At 38.5% G+C, this 16,260-nt stretch overlaps 1 protein-coding gene across 3 annotated transcripts in view; it reads right to left on the reverse strand.

Moving 5' to 3' along the window:
* Positions 1 to 1,301: 1,301 nt before the first annotated feature.
* so (SIX homeobox 1 protein sine oculis) overlaps positions 1,302 to 16,260 on the reverse strand; it is a 52,431-nt gene continuing 37,472 nt past the window's right edge. For 2 of the 3 annotated variants that reach the window (XM_069125269.1, XM_069125268.1), the window contains exons 4-5: positions 4,497 to 4,962; positions 1,302 to 2,298 (exon numbers count right to left, since the gene is read on the reverse strand). In XM_069125269.1, the coding sequence (XP_068981370.1) occupies positions 2,017 to 2,298; positions 4,497 to 4,962 (748 nt within the window). In that variant the 3' untranslated portion in view covers positions 1,302 to 2,016. The remainder of the gene's footprint in view (positions 2,299 to 4,496; positions 4,963 to 16,260) is intronic. The other variant, XM_069125270.1, reaches the window with a different exon arrangement.

A 16,260-nucleotide genomic window follows, 5' to 3' on the forward strand; every position in this document is an offset into this window, starting at 1 on the left:
ATCGGTGTGTGAAGAGCGTGTGTGGTTCGTTATAGTGACGTTAATTAATTAGCGGGGGATGGCTAAGATCCGTACACGCCTCAGAGATCACTCTCAGGGATCTTGCCTGCACGGTGGTGTTGAATCTTCCAAATAACATCGTTCTCCTCCCATAAAGGAAGGGGAACCGGTGCTCCTGGACCATCGACGTTCATCGTGCTTACTTATTCTCGCTTGTTCTTCCATTATTACCTAATGAAGAAAATAATTGGTACTAAACATTATCGTTAACGTTAACGTAAAATTCTTTCTCTGAATATCAAACATTTGTTTATATAAAATTATACCTTCTAGATTATTGAAATATTTTGCCTATATTATAACTTACATATTATCCCAAATAATTTCTCTTCAAATATTATCCCGTTGCAGATATTAAATGTTATCCTCTCGTCGAAGAATTATGCTTCAAAGACTGTTTAAGTTTTACCGCGTAACATCTCGATAAATTTATCGAAATTTCTTTCAAAGCTAATAAATATTTCGTTAAGAATTTTACCGATAATTTTCTCCAACTTAAACGATTACTAGATATTTTATATTCTTTGACAAAAATGACCACAAAATACGGGCGAATACTGTTACAGACATATCAAACACTGTGTCTTTCCCTTCTTTCAGGCAACATAGAAAATGAACCACTATTTCATAATTCTCCACAGATGAAAGGCAGGGAAAAATGCCGAGAGGCTTATAACACGACGTTCGCCAAGGTCCAGAAAGATTCCGGCAGCAGGTTGAGGCTTGCACGGTTCTAACCAACTACTGGTAACCGTAAATAACGTATGAGTGTGTTCCTCTTACTTCTCAGGACCTAGGTACGGGCGATACGCTACGAGATTAAAACGGGGAATAATAATGGGAATAATGAGAATCGTTGGATTCGCGGGAGAAAAAAGAACTAAAATAAAATACGACATATGTTTGCGTTGTTTCTGGAAGCTGTGTTGTAAAAACAAGAAAAACGTTGGCCTTGTCTGGCGTCGCAGGGCGATATGGGATAAAGAAAGAAAAAGAAAAATGCTAACATGTCTTTTGCTATTTTCACGCCGGAAGCGTTCCCCCGCTGCCTCGATTTTCCTCGTGTTCTCACGGCTACTATTCGTAATAATCGTATGCGTTTTATATATATATATATACTATATATATCGTTCGTCCCCAAAAGAATTGGGAGAACCAAATGGGCGTCGTTCATGTATCTTGTATCTGTGTGCGAAGAACATGTATTACGCGTAATACCACAGGTGAAAATCTTTTGCCGGTTAGTTTGTCGGAAAGATCGTTTCTCGAGCGTGTGTGTATATATGTGTATGTGTGTGTATATGTGCGGCGATTAAAAAGTCGAGGCATGATGTGGTCGCTTCGGTCAGAGATACGAGATATTTCTCTTTGTTTCGATATTTATCCGAACTCCAACGTTCCGCAAACGTCCCTAAAACCTACTACAACTCGTCCCTAGAACGAGAAGCTTCAGCGAGATCGGGCGCATCCGCTTCCGCGGTACACGATCTCACCGTTCATCCTATCTCCGTTTCGACGCCACGAAAAAATCGCAACTGATGTTCCCTGGCAATGTATACAACTAGTACGTACATTACGATCCTCGACTATACGCAGACCGTTCGTCTCGTCGATTTCGAATCGACATGTTTTTCGCGCGCTTTGCGACGACGCCTTCGATCTAACATCGCAAGAAACAAAATGTTCTTCCTAATTACCTAACGTGGTATACTCTGGATTCTTCATCGAGCACAAACTGGACGAATCGGCCCAGCTATCTCGAAAATAATACGGTCACCTTTCGTCTCCCACTATCTCACAGATATAATTTCGTGGCCAGATTCGTTTACGAATCGCATAAACTAGCTTCTTTTTCAGTTTTCTTTTTTTTCTTTTTTTTCTCTTATAGGTTTCGTATCTTCTGTTTCTTTAAGTTTTCTCTTGGTTTCTCTTGCCCTGGCTGCTCGGGGCCCAGGGTCACAATGAGTGATAATCGCCTAACACCAGGCCGCTGTGATAACTACCATGCGACGTAGACATTCCCATGGAACCCATGCCCTGATACGCTCCCATCCCCATGCCGTTCATCGACATAGTGTTCATCGTGTTCACGCTTTGCATCGTGTTCGGCAGCATCGTCGACGGACCCATTGGGCTCAGACCACCCATGGAAGGAGCTATAGCACCCATCTGCATCGACGTGGCTGTATGAGGAAGCGACTTCTGCAGATCCGCCGAGGTCGGTGTGATTAGGTAATCCTGGAACAAAAAAGGATAGATATGGTTCATCGATGGAAGAGCTTGTGAACTTTGTTCTTCGCGACATTTGAAATACTTTTGTGATGTTTTGCTGACGATTTATCGTCTGAGTCTTCTTGCGCAATAGTTTATTAATTAATAATATAATAATAATAGTAATAATATTGCAATATTATAAAGTTGTAGATTATAGAATTGCGTTTTATGAGTTTATAAATTTACTTGTAATGGGATAATCAGACGATTTGAAAGCTGTAAAATTTCATTTGGTGTATTCCTAAAACTTGCTGTTGTAGGAGAAAATTTAATGGTGATTTCTGAAATTTCATTAATGATATTTGTTTAATTATGCAAGAGGACCCTGGAATATTTTCATAATAACGTTTGATTATCTTTGATATATATTTTTCGGTCCGGAATTGATTGGTAGATCAGAAGAAAATATTTAATTATTTAGTATTATATTTAATATGAATAAAAGGAAAAGAATTGGCTAATATTTGAGTATCTTGAGCAAGTAAGTAATCGAGTTTAAGGAGATTATAAAGAGTGATCGTTACCTGTAGATCTACAGCCTAGATGCGTTCCCAACCATCGAATTAAGAATCATTAATTTTCCTCTAGTTAGTTTTTGTTACAGATGCTTAAAAAAGTTAGATATGAACTACTAAAGCGGAGTTAGAATTATCATACTTATCACCCCTGGCGCAAACCATTACACTTAGTTGGTTATAAACACAAAAATTTATTCAACACTCTTCATAAATTTCAAGCAATTTTTCACCTTACCTGATATTCTTACGCTATACGACGCGTGCTTTGCATTTGTTATCGTAAAAACTTTAATATCGACTCTTTAAACTTATGAAAGCATATATGCTAAGTAGTAGTTATAACTTAATGAACCACATAATGAATGATTTGGACAAAACTAAATGAATGTTCTTACGAAAGTTGCAACGCTCGATTAATCTCAAGCCTCTACACTTTAATGTACACCGTAATTCTCAGTCCACCAAATACTACAAACACGATACACATCATCATACATTGTTTAATTAACAGAACAAGAATTTCAAATACCAACGCCCAATTACTTTCAAAAAACTAATCCTATTAATCCTTTAACATTCTAGTGAAATATGCAAATATGCCTTTGGATCATGATCAAAAAAATAATTGAGAAATACTGTTATTTATTCAACAATTGAAAGAAAATTAAATATCTGTAACATGACGAAAAACCATTGCTTGTTCTTTAATCAGTTAAGATCTTAAGTCCTCTTTCCTTTGCCAAAAAAAAAGAAAACAGATGAAAAATAGGAAAACCTCACAAGACAGTTCACTGTACTTGTGAGCTATTAATCCATTAATCCTTTTAATCTTACCAATCCTTTAAAATTACAGTGAAATATAATAACGTGTGTCGAGGTCATGATCTAAAACTTCTTGTCAAACACTGATGTCTATCCTAAGATTTCATGAAATTGAAATTAACTTAAATATTTATGACAACATTGTGATAAGCTATTATTGCTTGATGCTTAATCGGTTAAGATTAATCCCTCCTTCTTCTGCCAAAAAAAAAGAAATTAAAAAGAGGATGAAAAATAGCAAAACTACAGAAAACAATTCACTGTACCTGTGAACTATTAATCCATTAATCCTTTTAATCCTATCAATCCTTTAAAATTACAGTGAAATATAATAATGTGCATTGAGGTCATATCCTAAAATTACTTGTCAAACACTGATGTCTATTCTGGAATTCCATGAAGTTGAAAGAAACTTAAATATTTATGATAACATTGTGATAAACTATTGCTTGATCCTTAATCGGTTAAGATCAATCCCTCTTCCTTCTGCCAAAAAGTAAATAAAAAAAAAAGATGGAAAGTAGAAAAATCACAGAAAACAGTTCACTGTGAACTATTAATCCATTAATTCTTTTAATCCTTTAAAACTGCAGTAAAATATAATAACGTGTGTCGAGGTCATGATCTAAAAATTCTTGTCAAACACTGATGTCTATCCTACGATTCCATGAAATTGAAAGTAACTTGAATATTTATGACAACATTGTGATAAACTATTGCTTGATCCTTAATCGGTTAAGATCAGTCCCTGTTCCTTCTGCTAAGAAAAGAAATAAAAAAAATATGGAAAGTAGCAAAACCACACAAAACAGTTCACTATACCTGTGGACTATAGTACTGCATATAGTCCAACTGGCTCTTCTGCTGGGCGCAGCTGGGTGGCGGCGGTGGCAAGGTCGCCGTGGGATGTACCAAGCCGTGAGTACCGTGAGCACCGACCTGGAGATGATGTTGCAGCTGATGATGAAGGTTCCGTTTGTCGTCTCCGCTCTCGCTTCCGGTATCGTGGTGTTGTATATGGTGCGTCGGCGTGTGAGGATGGCTCAAGGTCGAGCCATGGCCTTGGTGGTACGAATGAGGGCTGGAAACCGAGACAGGAGGAGGAAGCTGATACATGCTCGACGCCTGTTGATGTTCCATCATCGGTTGCTGCTGCTGCGCAGCTACAGCGCAGGATGATGGTTGTTGCGGCGGTTGCTGATTGACCGCCTGCCTCTTCGTTTCATCACCACTTTCGCTGCTCGAATCACCTAAACCTCCGCCATGAGTTTTATCCTCTCGTTGGCCGCTGTAACAGATAAGAAGATGGTTTGCTTGTTAGAGAAGATCGATGAAGTACAAACTTATTTTTGGTGGAATTCTGCGCTTGAATAACAGGTTAATAATTGAACAAACGAAGTTGCGTACATGTAAATTTTATAAATTACAAGTCAATAGTCGACCGATATTAAGACAAACAATCAACTGACATTCGATTACAATTTCCAACTTGTACGTAACTTTCAACATTACAGTACGTCTATCTAATCAGGAAGTCCAATCAACGGATCCTACCAGTCGTGATTTTCATCAAGAACAAACTACAACTATATAAAATCGCGAAACAACCATTCCACTTTTAAGTTCTCCAAAGATTCCGACGCAATCCCATTCTCAATGTTTCCTCAAAAATATGAACACACAGCCCTCCTAACAATGCAAGAACAGATTAGAAAACGGCAGAAACCACACAGATCCTCCATAGATTTCGTTCGTTATCTATCCAACAAATTTCTCCTAGTTAACGCGAACAATACCCACACCCAGCGATGGAGGCCGCTTAGATATCCAATTAATATTGCAAGTCGATGCTAGGCGAATCTATACCGCTCTCTTCTCGTTTGCTTCGGGCGGTTCCTCCGCAACACCACGATACTAAACTCTTCTTCTCACAACCGGCAACAGTTCCAATATAATTACTGACAAAACAGTCGACCAATGATCCTCGGTATCCCGAGAAGCGGAAGAGGATAAGGGCTGCACGGAATAATGCCTGCTAAGATAATACCATCCTCGATTCGTAAAATACCGGTGAAGAGGGTACTGCTTCCTTTTCTGGGTGTAGCAACGTGAATTAAGGGTGGAACATCACTGAGAACAAGGAGGAACGAGTAAAACTGACAACAGAATAGGAATATAAAGCGAGAGAAAGAGAGAGGAAGGGAGGAGTGAACTCGCTCTGGACGTATCGTAAACTCAATTTAGCAGGCTGGACCTCCTCGAAGCCACGAAGCACGTGGGACCACTTCGGGGTCCTTGCGGCCTCGCGCTTCAACCTCTTTCTCTCTTGAACGTTCGGTTACCTCCTCGTCATGCTTGACTAAGACACTCTCTATATCCAGGTACGAGCAATCGTTAAGCGCTTGTTTTACAAGTCGTTTAGACGTGGCCGCCGCGATACGGCACTGTCTCTCCAGGCGCAAGTGCCACGACACTTGTCTACGGGGTGTTTTCGAGAACCGGTCCCTCTCGCGTTCGTTCAGTTCGGCCCCGCCTCCCTTGCCAGCTACCGAACTCTGATAACGGGCATCCCGTTTTACACACTTTCGTGTAACCTTTCACGTTTGTGATATCGGCGACCCTCTCGATCTTTCACGACCGACTTCCACGGAAACCCCGTTCACGGTATTTCAGTTAAATGAAATGAAATTGAAATTTGTGGATGCTTGAATTTTGTATGGTATCTTTTATCGACAGGATACACGCGTTACGACACGGTTTTACGCTCGGGTTTCGGGTATCATTTTACTTTTATAATATCGGGAATTATTCGATCTCTGAGGATTGACTTCCTTGTGTATCTTTGCGGGTAGCGAGTATCTAGAGCTGAATAAAATTCGTATTTACGAATGATTCGCTATCGTAACTTTTACGCTTTCTCGCGTGTCTTTTTATTGTGACATCGGCGAGATTTCGGATTTTTATATACAGGGTGGTTGGTAACTGGTGGTACAAGCGGAAAGGGGGTGATTCTACGCGAAAAAAGAAGTCGAAAATATAGAATAAAAATTTTCTTCTTTTTAATTTTTTCCATCGAGACAACGATCTACAGTGAGATCCGTTATAACGTACCGCACGCGTACCGAGCGAAAATTCAAAGTCGATTTTCTCGAAAACAAAGCCTCAAACGAAAAATTGTTATTCTATATTTTCGACTTCTTTTTTCGCGTAGAATCGACCCCTTTCCGCTTGTACCACCAGTTACCAACCACCCTGTATATTTATATATGGTTAAATCATATAGAAATTATCGGCTCATAAAGTATCAGAAGAAAGGATAGTAAAAAGCCAAAGGGTGAAAGGACAACGATGATTTCGTTAGATTAGAATCTGACATAACGTTGAACTCAAAAGTAAAACAAGAAAGGTCAGTGGTTTCGTTAGATTAAGAGTCTAGCATAACGTTAAACTCTAGAAATTATCGTCCTATACATATCACGATAAAAGATCAACGAAGATTCCATTAGATAAGAGTGTAACATGTCGTTAAGCTCTATGGAAACTCACTCGTACAGTATCACAACTAAACGGATAAAAGAATCTCAAAGAACAAGATCAAGGAAGATTCTACGGAATTCCAGCATATTATTAAACGATATAGAAATTATTGTCTCGTACAAAATCACACTACAAAAGATGAAAATGCCGCTGAAAAACAATCAAAGAAAGATTCCACTGTATAAGAGTCTAACGTATCATCATAAATAGAAATTCTCTTATACAGTAACACTATTTATTTTTTTACACATCGTTAAACGATAATAGAAATTATTGTCTCATACAGAAGCGTGCTAAAAAAGATCAAGGAAGATCCCAACGAAAAAAAAAGAAAGATATAGGTTCCTATATCCCTCGACTAATTCTTCCAAGACAAGGCGAACGATAAATCCGTTCGGCAGGTGAAAATCTGGTTGGTCGTTCGGTGCCGGTTGCAGGGGAGTCGGTTCTCGTCGTCCGAGGACAAGAATTATTTCCACGAGACGCGATGCAACAGATCCCACACGTGGAACGACGTAGTTCCGAGGCAAGGACAAGGGGATCAGCTTGTTTTCACCGGTACTTTCCGTGCCACCCGTTGCATGCCTGGGTCTATAACCCCAGACGAGGTGTCCCCAGGTATGCCTTATCCGAGTCGAGATCGCGCAGTAAATTTATCCGCGTTGCACGCCGCGCGTTGCCTGCCTAAGAGAACGGAATCTTTCGGGCATTATTATTTTCATTAGGATTTGTGACTCATCGCGTGCCCGGGACATTTATTTGGCGGACGAGTTCCTCGCGACAACTAAACCTATTACCGCGAGATCTCTCGCTTCTCTTCGCCATTCCATCCAACAGTTTTTCTCTTGATTTTTCAGATCTTTGGTCTTATTACCGTTTATCATTTTATTGCGATTATCCACAGTCATCGGGTTTCTTTTTATTGGGAAATAAGATACAAATTAAAAAATATAGAGCAGGTAGGCACTGTATATAGATGTATACAGGATGATTGGTAACTGGTGGTACAAGCGGAAAGGGAGTGATTCTACGCGAAAAAAGAAATCGAAAATATAGAATAAAAATTTTTCGTTTGAAGCTTTGTTTCCGAGAAAATCGACTTTGAATTTTTGCTCGGTACGCGTGCACTTTATCACGTCTCGTTATAACGGATCTCACTGTAGATCGTAGTCTCGATGGAAAAAATTAAAAAAAAAAATTTTTATTCTATATTTTCGACTTCTTTTTTCGCGTAGAATCACCCCCTTTCCGCTTGTACCACCAGTTACCAATCACCCTGTATATAGATAGGTATATGTAAATGAAGAATGGATGAAGCGTAGTAGAGCGAATGTTTAAACGAATGTATCTATAGATATACAGAAGTTTAGTTTTCGTTTGGTTTTATATTTCTAAATTATATAAAAGCAAGTCCGATTTCTAAGTCATCAGGCAATGATCAGTAAATACGATATAATACTTTGAAATTATACGTGACACTAATTTTACAGAATAGAGAATTATCCAGAAGGAAACGAGCAGTGATATTCTGAAATTATGAAAAACACATTTTAAATTAACAAAAAATTACATACCCAAATTAACGAATCACCTTATACAGTACACGTAGTATATGTATCATTATACAGGCGCAGTTCGTTAGAATTAGTAACACGTCCAATTATTTCCCAATATCGAGGCAATAATTCAAAGGTAATTTCGTATCATCACTGATAACGATCGTCGATTTCGCGGAGGATGACGATGGCCGGATAATTTTTACTGTCGTTATTTTTAATCATTTTCTCGTACGAAAAATGTGACACGCTAGTGAATAACATCGAAACGGGCCGAAAAACCGTGGCGCGCGATTTTATGGCATCAGCATGGTCTCGCCGTTTTAAACGGCGCTGAGATAATGATCGAAGGCGCGGCTCGTTTTATTAATCGGCCAGTTCGTAAATAAGCTTCACTTGGAAATTCCGTAACCGGGCTTCTCCTCTCCATTGCTCGAGCGAAGTCAACGAGATCGATTCGTTCAGTTTCCAGAAACAGAAATGGCCGAGAACGGTTCCATGGATCCCATCGTGAAGAAGATTCTATCTTACGAGGAACAACGTCCCTGGCGTTGTTCTTAAGGTCACCTCCTGACCGCAGAATTCCCTAATAATTCAACCACTTTTGACGTTAAAGACCATGAATATTAAACAGTTAAAAGAAACGTGGAGGATGATCATAGTAACGTAACATAACTCACGAGAATATTCATATTACTACAAATATTCAATTTCGACGTCAAATAAAGAGTAAATAACATTAGTTAGGAAATTGGTATAAAAAGATTCTGACATATATACGTAGGTTAAAAAAAGATAACCTTGGACAATTATTATATACATACTTATAATGAAAGCGTATTGTATTATCAATTATCTCGCGGATTTGTTGTAACTGTAAATAGAAGTAGTGCAGATCACTATCATTTAGCAGCTGCTCTCGCTCGTATCGGTATTACCAACAACCCTAAATGCAGATGCAATCTCGAAAATGAAACTTAACCATGCCTTATGTCTTATGGCAATGTAATCTATATAATGTTCAAAGAACGAAATTAATATATGTACAACCTTCGAAAGATAAATTTCCAGCTACCATTAGACATTGCAACGCTGCTGGCTATTCCGAACATCAAAGCGTGTCTTCACATTCTAAGCTTCTTAAATAGTTGCAACTCGTGTATCTAGGAGAAAGCCGAAAAAAAGAGCTTCATCTCACTGTGTACTTTCGTATGTAAATATCCAGCTATACTACTTTGTAATACTATACAATGTTGGAAAATTCTGTTATAATATATCGTTATGATAAATTTCTTACGAAATTTTTTTCAATAAAGAAAAAGAAAATATATTTTACCAAAATACAGAGATCTAAACTTGATCTATACTGATAAATTATTGTAGTAAGTGCGCTAGAAACAGAAACGGAAAAGAAGAAAAATAATCGGTGAATAAAAAAGAAAAATAGGTTAGTGTCAAATTACATATACCTATGAAACATGTACCATGTGACGTAGCCGCATGCCATATGTAGCGCTGTCCATCAGTCCTTAGTACGCATGCGCACTGCTCCCATCGAGAAGAATCGCGCGGTTAGAATTTATTAAAGAAGAACGTGTGATTACCGTGTGTACCGCTCGCCACGAACCCTGACCCCGCTCGTTTGCGACGGGGCGATACCGTGTGGTGGCTCGAATAAAGTGTGCGACAACGCAGGGGCGACAGAGCCGATATAATCCGATTTTACGAGGCGGCCCACGAGAGAAAAAGATTCAACGAAGGGGGAACGAAGAAAGCCACGAAGTAGGTGCGACAAAGAGGGCGAGAAAGAAGGGAGATGCTATCTCGACCCCGTGCTGCTCTCTCCCGAGCGATATAAACTTAGACGCGAATTAGTGGAATCGCGCAAGCCGATACCATCTCATTTTGGCCGGCTAGCGAATAACGCCATAGGAAATTTATCGGGAAATTAAATTACGAATTATGCTAATCCGACTGAATAGCCCTCGGCTCTTTCTTTCTTTCACTGTCTATATATGTAAGAATGAAACGGCGATGCTGTTCGAGTGCTTACTGACAGATATGATCGGTCTATCGATACCGTGAACGTTGTGACTTTTGTTTATAATATATCTCGTAGAGTTTTTCGAAATATGTACGCGCGAGATGTCTCGCGTGACAGCGCCACCCACTCGCAATCATCGACCACCATCTATAGAATCGTACCTCTTTTATTCGATATCGTTTGCTCGATGAAAAACGACGCTCGAATATGCTGCGATAAAATGGATTACGATGAACTGTAGATATATGCACGATGTTGAAATACGTCCATATGTCGAACGTGTTGAAGAGCAGCTCATTAAGTATAGGCATAATTTTCAGATTTGTCAACCTAATAAGGATGATGGACAAGAATACAGTTCACTATAAAGTCATAGAGTATCATAAGAAAGTACGTACATATCCACCTGAATCTTATAGCTCCTTTTATGATCAATTATTAAAGTTAAGCTAATATATTAAATGTCTTGTACATACTATATTGTAATACCACGCATCTGGTTCTTTTTTGTTTATTAGCCGGTCTCTCTTTCTTGTCAACTGGATAACTTTTTAAACAATTATGAGGAACAACAAAACAGCGGAATGAAAAAATCCTATTATATATCCTTGATACATATTTTATTTTTTATTGTACCATGCTTACCGTATATGAACACCGTGTATATATGGCTTGTTAAAAGACGTTATTAATTTCTACAATGAACGATATACAGTCTACAAAATGTTTACGCATACGCAAATGATTACTTTTTATTCGGCTTTGTTTTCTATCTCGTCTTTCCTCATAGAGACTTTATTGTAACATACATAACGTAATTCTATACAGTCAACGACCATAGTGTTGAGCATTCTTCGTTTGCGCGATTGTCAACAATCGTCGGTGACTTTTTCCACGATCTATTTGATTACAAGCCTATAAGACAGAGAGGAATTTCGAGGGCGTGAGACGTAGTGCCGCGTCTCCAACGATCATCAGTGTGGCGTCTCGGCACGGGACACGCGTAAACGTTGGCCGTATATCTTCGCGGCGAATTAGAAAAGGACGGAAAATGAATAGAAAGAGCAAAAGACACGAGGTGACCAGTGGAAAGCCGACTAAAAGCCGAGCCAAGAGATCTGAGATTTCGGCTTCTATTCTGGTCAGAGATGCGATCCGATTGCGCTCGCCGTCGCGTTAGAAACGCGAGACAATATTATTAGACCGTGTTGTGAAAAACAAAGAAAAAGGGGAACAATCTCTAGCTAACGGACATAACGCCTGCTGTTCATGTTCATACAGTTCAATTACTACTCGAGTCGTGAAATAAATTCTGCACCTATATCGGAAGAAACGTTTAACCTACAACTGACTTTAGCTTTCACTCTATTTTTATATTTTAACGCTATGACGACCGGCTACTAGTTGCAGAAGTAATTTTTATTAGTGGTCAGCTACGTTTTTCAACGATTAATAAGACATATATCTTTCAATAACTTTAGATAAGTATCTTATTTCCATGTAGCGTTAATTACATTAACTTATTAAATACACCAAAATTAAGTAATCTACACATTCACGGTTACCAATGATACCAATTAAAGATTAAAATAAAATACAAAAATTCAACCAAAAATAATACCTCTCGTTACATACTAATTATTCGCAGAATTATCTGGCGCCATAAATCCCACTACAAAAGCCTAACTTACACCAGAAACTTTCGTGAGATCCAGAATTAGATGGGCACGTTATTATCTCAGGAGGGGAGATCCTTTGAACGGAGAAGACTAGCGAACAGAGAAGGCTACTTCAGGATTTACTCTGCATGCAGTCGAAAAGGCAGGAAGGCAAGCTTTCCATCGCAGATGAATCTCCATGGATGTAGAGAGAGCAAATTGAAAATCGGCTGGTCAGCTTGTCGGCAGGCAGAGAGAGGATTTTCCCAAGCACGCCAAGGGAAGCCTGTTGCTGCTCTCACAGTTTCTCTGGTCTCTAGATCCAGTCCGCTCGGCAGGTGAGCGCGTCGAGTAAGCGCCGAAGAGAAGAAGGGACTTCACCGGCAGCTGATTCCATAAGCAGATAGGAAAGAATTTCTTCGGCCTAAAATAATGGGGATGCAGCCTACCGTGTACACACCGCCTCTGTTTACAAACTTTGCTCGCCTCTTTCTTTGCTCTTGCTTCCTCCTCCATGGTCAAGCTAACCGCGTCTACCTTTTGTTTCTCTTTACCTGCCACTCTCACCCCATGCTCTTCATGGCGATTTTACCGATCGTGTAATTTTAAGGAAATATTCACCATGGGTTGTTGACGGTTATATATAGTTTCTATAATATCTGTATCTTTTTAAGGATATGAAAATAACCTTCACGGTTTTGCTTTAACGCGAGTGTGTATAGCGATGAGATCTGAAACACTTCCGAGTCGCTTCGAATCTGGATCGTTATCAAGGCATTCAAGACTCAAAACCTATCAAGATTTTCAGAAGTTTTAAGCCTCGAATTCTGTTCGAATTACATAATTTGAACGTTTTCTCTCGTACATATTCAATATATAGAGAAATATACAAACTGCTATAAACTACAAAGTTCCAATAGATACGAATCAAAAACCACAACAGAGAAGCGGCCAATCGATTATAGTTAAATCTTCGCACTCCTATTTCGAAGTTAATACCACTGATTGATCGATAATTTGGGATCGTTGAATGGGTGACAGAGCGATAACATCGGTAGAGGTAAACTCAGAAGTCCTCACCTGAATAAGAGGACCGAAGCGTTAAAACGCTTTCGGTGTTTCAGAATTCCTTAATCCGGATTACGTTGAACCTGCCACTCGGTAGTCTTCTTCGTTCTATGAGGAACGTGTTACACAAGTGAATGGATATATCTGCTTGTCTTCAACTTCTATTCTTCAACTTGTTTCAGGGAGGCACGAAGAAGAAGTATTTCGATGGCGGAACTCGGACAAAAGTTTTGTACCACAGCCGAGAATCTTGGTTAATGATCATGTCAATGATCGGTTGATCGATTCTATCGCGTGAAACAGATTTAATCTGGACAAAGATACTGCGACGGAACACCCACCGAGCGACCTTTATTTTATTGAAAAATATGCAAATCGATCATGAGTGAGATGGAGAGTCTAGATAGGCGCCTAGAGGCTATTTATCTCTAGATTTATGACCATGATTTAATCCCTTTTTTTTCTTGCAATGCGAATCCTCTGATTTATTGACCTTTTCATTGAAGACAACTCTAAGTAACTGTCTACGTCTTTGTACTTAATTAAGTGGAAAGCGAATAGCGGATAAAATACTTATTATGCAATAGTATAGGTATAAGGTAAATAATATACAAAATACTTGATTATACAATAGTGTATCTACTACTGTACTTAATTAAATATAAACTAAATAATGCACAAAGTACTTGATTATCGAATAGTGTATTTACTCATACTTAATTAAGCACAGAATAAATAACAGATATGAAATAATCGGTCATGCAATAGTGCATAAAATGGTGCTGCAGTTTTTATGAGATCCTATGCAAAAGTAAAATGTACATTGCACTTCACTATCTATAATTATTCGATATTTCTTAAATAATTTCAATTTAAAACGCGTACAATTTCTAACTTATGACGCAGTCAAAACAGGATTCTTTGTTCCGATAAAGAATCGTATTACATGTAATATTTGAATATATGCAAAAATTTCCATATAAATCGCCGCACTTCCGAATTAGTCATTGAAACAACTAGAAGCCTGTTTTACAAGCTTCAATTAAAAGTAACTTCATTTGACAAAATTTAGTAGACGCAAGAAGTGTAGCGATTAATCTCAATTGATACTGGGAAGAATGTTCGGCTTCTCCGACTTGTCTCTTCGATTGAACATACTAATTCAGAGTCATTGAAAATCCCCCGCGTGTCCAACAAGATTAACGACGCGATAATTACGAATGTTGCAGTTGTAACGCAGGGGTAACCAAATGAAAGACGAATAGCCGGCGGATTCCGAGCAGAAGAGTTATCGACCTCTGCATAGGTGGCGGTCGCATCGAAATTCGCGGGGAAATGAATGGCGCTTTATCTCCGACTGATCGGCTTGTTTCTACATTGGAATCGTACGGAAGAATTTGCTGCTTCCACACCGCCTGCCAGAAATTCTACGTTTTCATGCCAAACTTTAGTATGTACGATCAAAGAACAACGACGACTAACATCCAATCGTAAATTTTATGTATGGAGGATACACAGCGACGCTCTGTTATTTTCCTAATGCGCATGCGCATACTATTGAGCAAGTAGTTTATTACTAGATTGTAGATCTTTAAAGGAATTCAAATTTTTATAAACATAAGTAAAGAAACATTTCTTTCATTGTTATTATTTATCTGTTATTCTAGAATTCTATTTATATTCTACTTATATTCTAGAATTATTGTATCGCTTCTGTAAAGCGTCGCAGTGATTATAAGCTATAATTTAAAGATATTATATGCTTCATACAAGCATTGGTTTGTAAGTAGTAAATTTGTAACAAGTAAATATAGGCTGTGAATGTTTATAGGAAATTTAAAGATGCAAAAACGCATATATAAATTAGGTTCGCCATAAATACGAATTCAGTCACTGGTTATATCCATTCTGCTAAATTATAGCACTGCAAGGGAGTAAATAATATCGGGATTGCGATTCGTGCGTAACGTGTTGCATCTATTTACACTATATTTTCTATAATCTGTTAAAATGACTGGATTCCTATTTATAGCCTTCTCTAACTATATACAATCGTTTACTATAAACTTATGACCCTCGTAAATTCCTGGTTAATAATGTACGATAAACTTCGTAGTCAAGCTACGCTGAGTTACGTGCATAAATAAAAATGGCGGCACATTAGTTCCGGTAGACATGCGCAGTACGTCCACGCGCATACCCATGGCACCTATTTGAATCACAAGACTCGAGATGTCTATTGAAAATGATATAGCGCTACGTTTCACATCTTTTCTTAACTGGAAATATAGGACGTGAAATAGCACAACACAGTATCGTTAAGAATTCTTTATAGGCTCTTCATCGTTTGCGATTCGCGACTCGATTTCGTAGCGAAATAGTTGGCATCGGGGAGACAATTGTATCTCAGAATTTCATGAAACTTCTAACGTCAAAATGTTATTGCTATTTACGAGTCACTATCCTCTCGTTTATCATCATCCTCAAAGCTTCTCATAGAAATCATGTATTTCTTATTACAAGAATTCATTTATCACTCGAATGTCTTATCCATTTATTATCGTGTTATGATATGAAGCCAGGCATTCAGAATAAAAGTGGACTAATTCCAATACTCAACAAAGCGATTCTAAAAATCAGAATTCTAAGAATCAGATGGAACAAATCTCCGCCTAGATCCTATTCTTTCACTCTACTGATTGCAAAACAATTCTACTCCCCAG

The sequence above is a fragment of the Bombus flavifrons genome, chromosome 13, assembly GCF_040668555.2.
Source record: "Bombus flavifrons isolate JBK064 chromosome 13, iyBomFlav1_principal, whole genome shotgun sequence".
In the NCBI taxonomy this organism is placed as follows: domain Eukaryota; kingdom Metazoa; phylum Arthropoda; class Insecta; order Hymenoptera; family Apidae; genus Bombus; species Bombus flavifrons.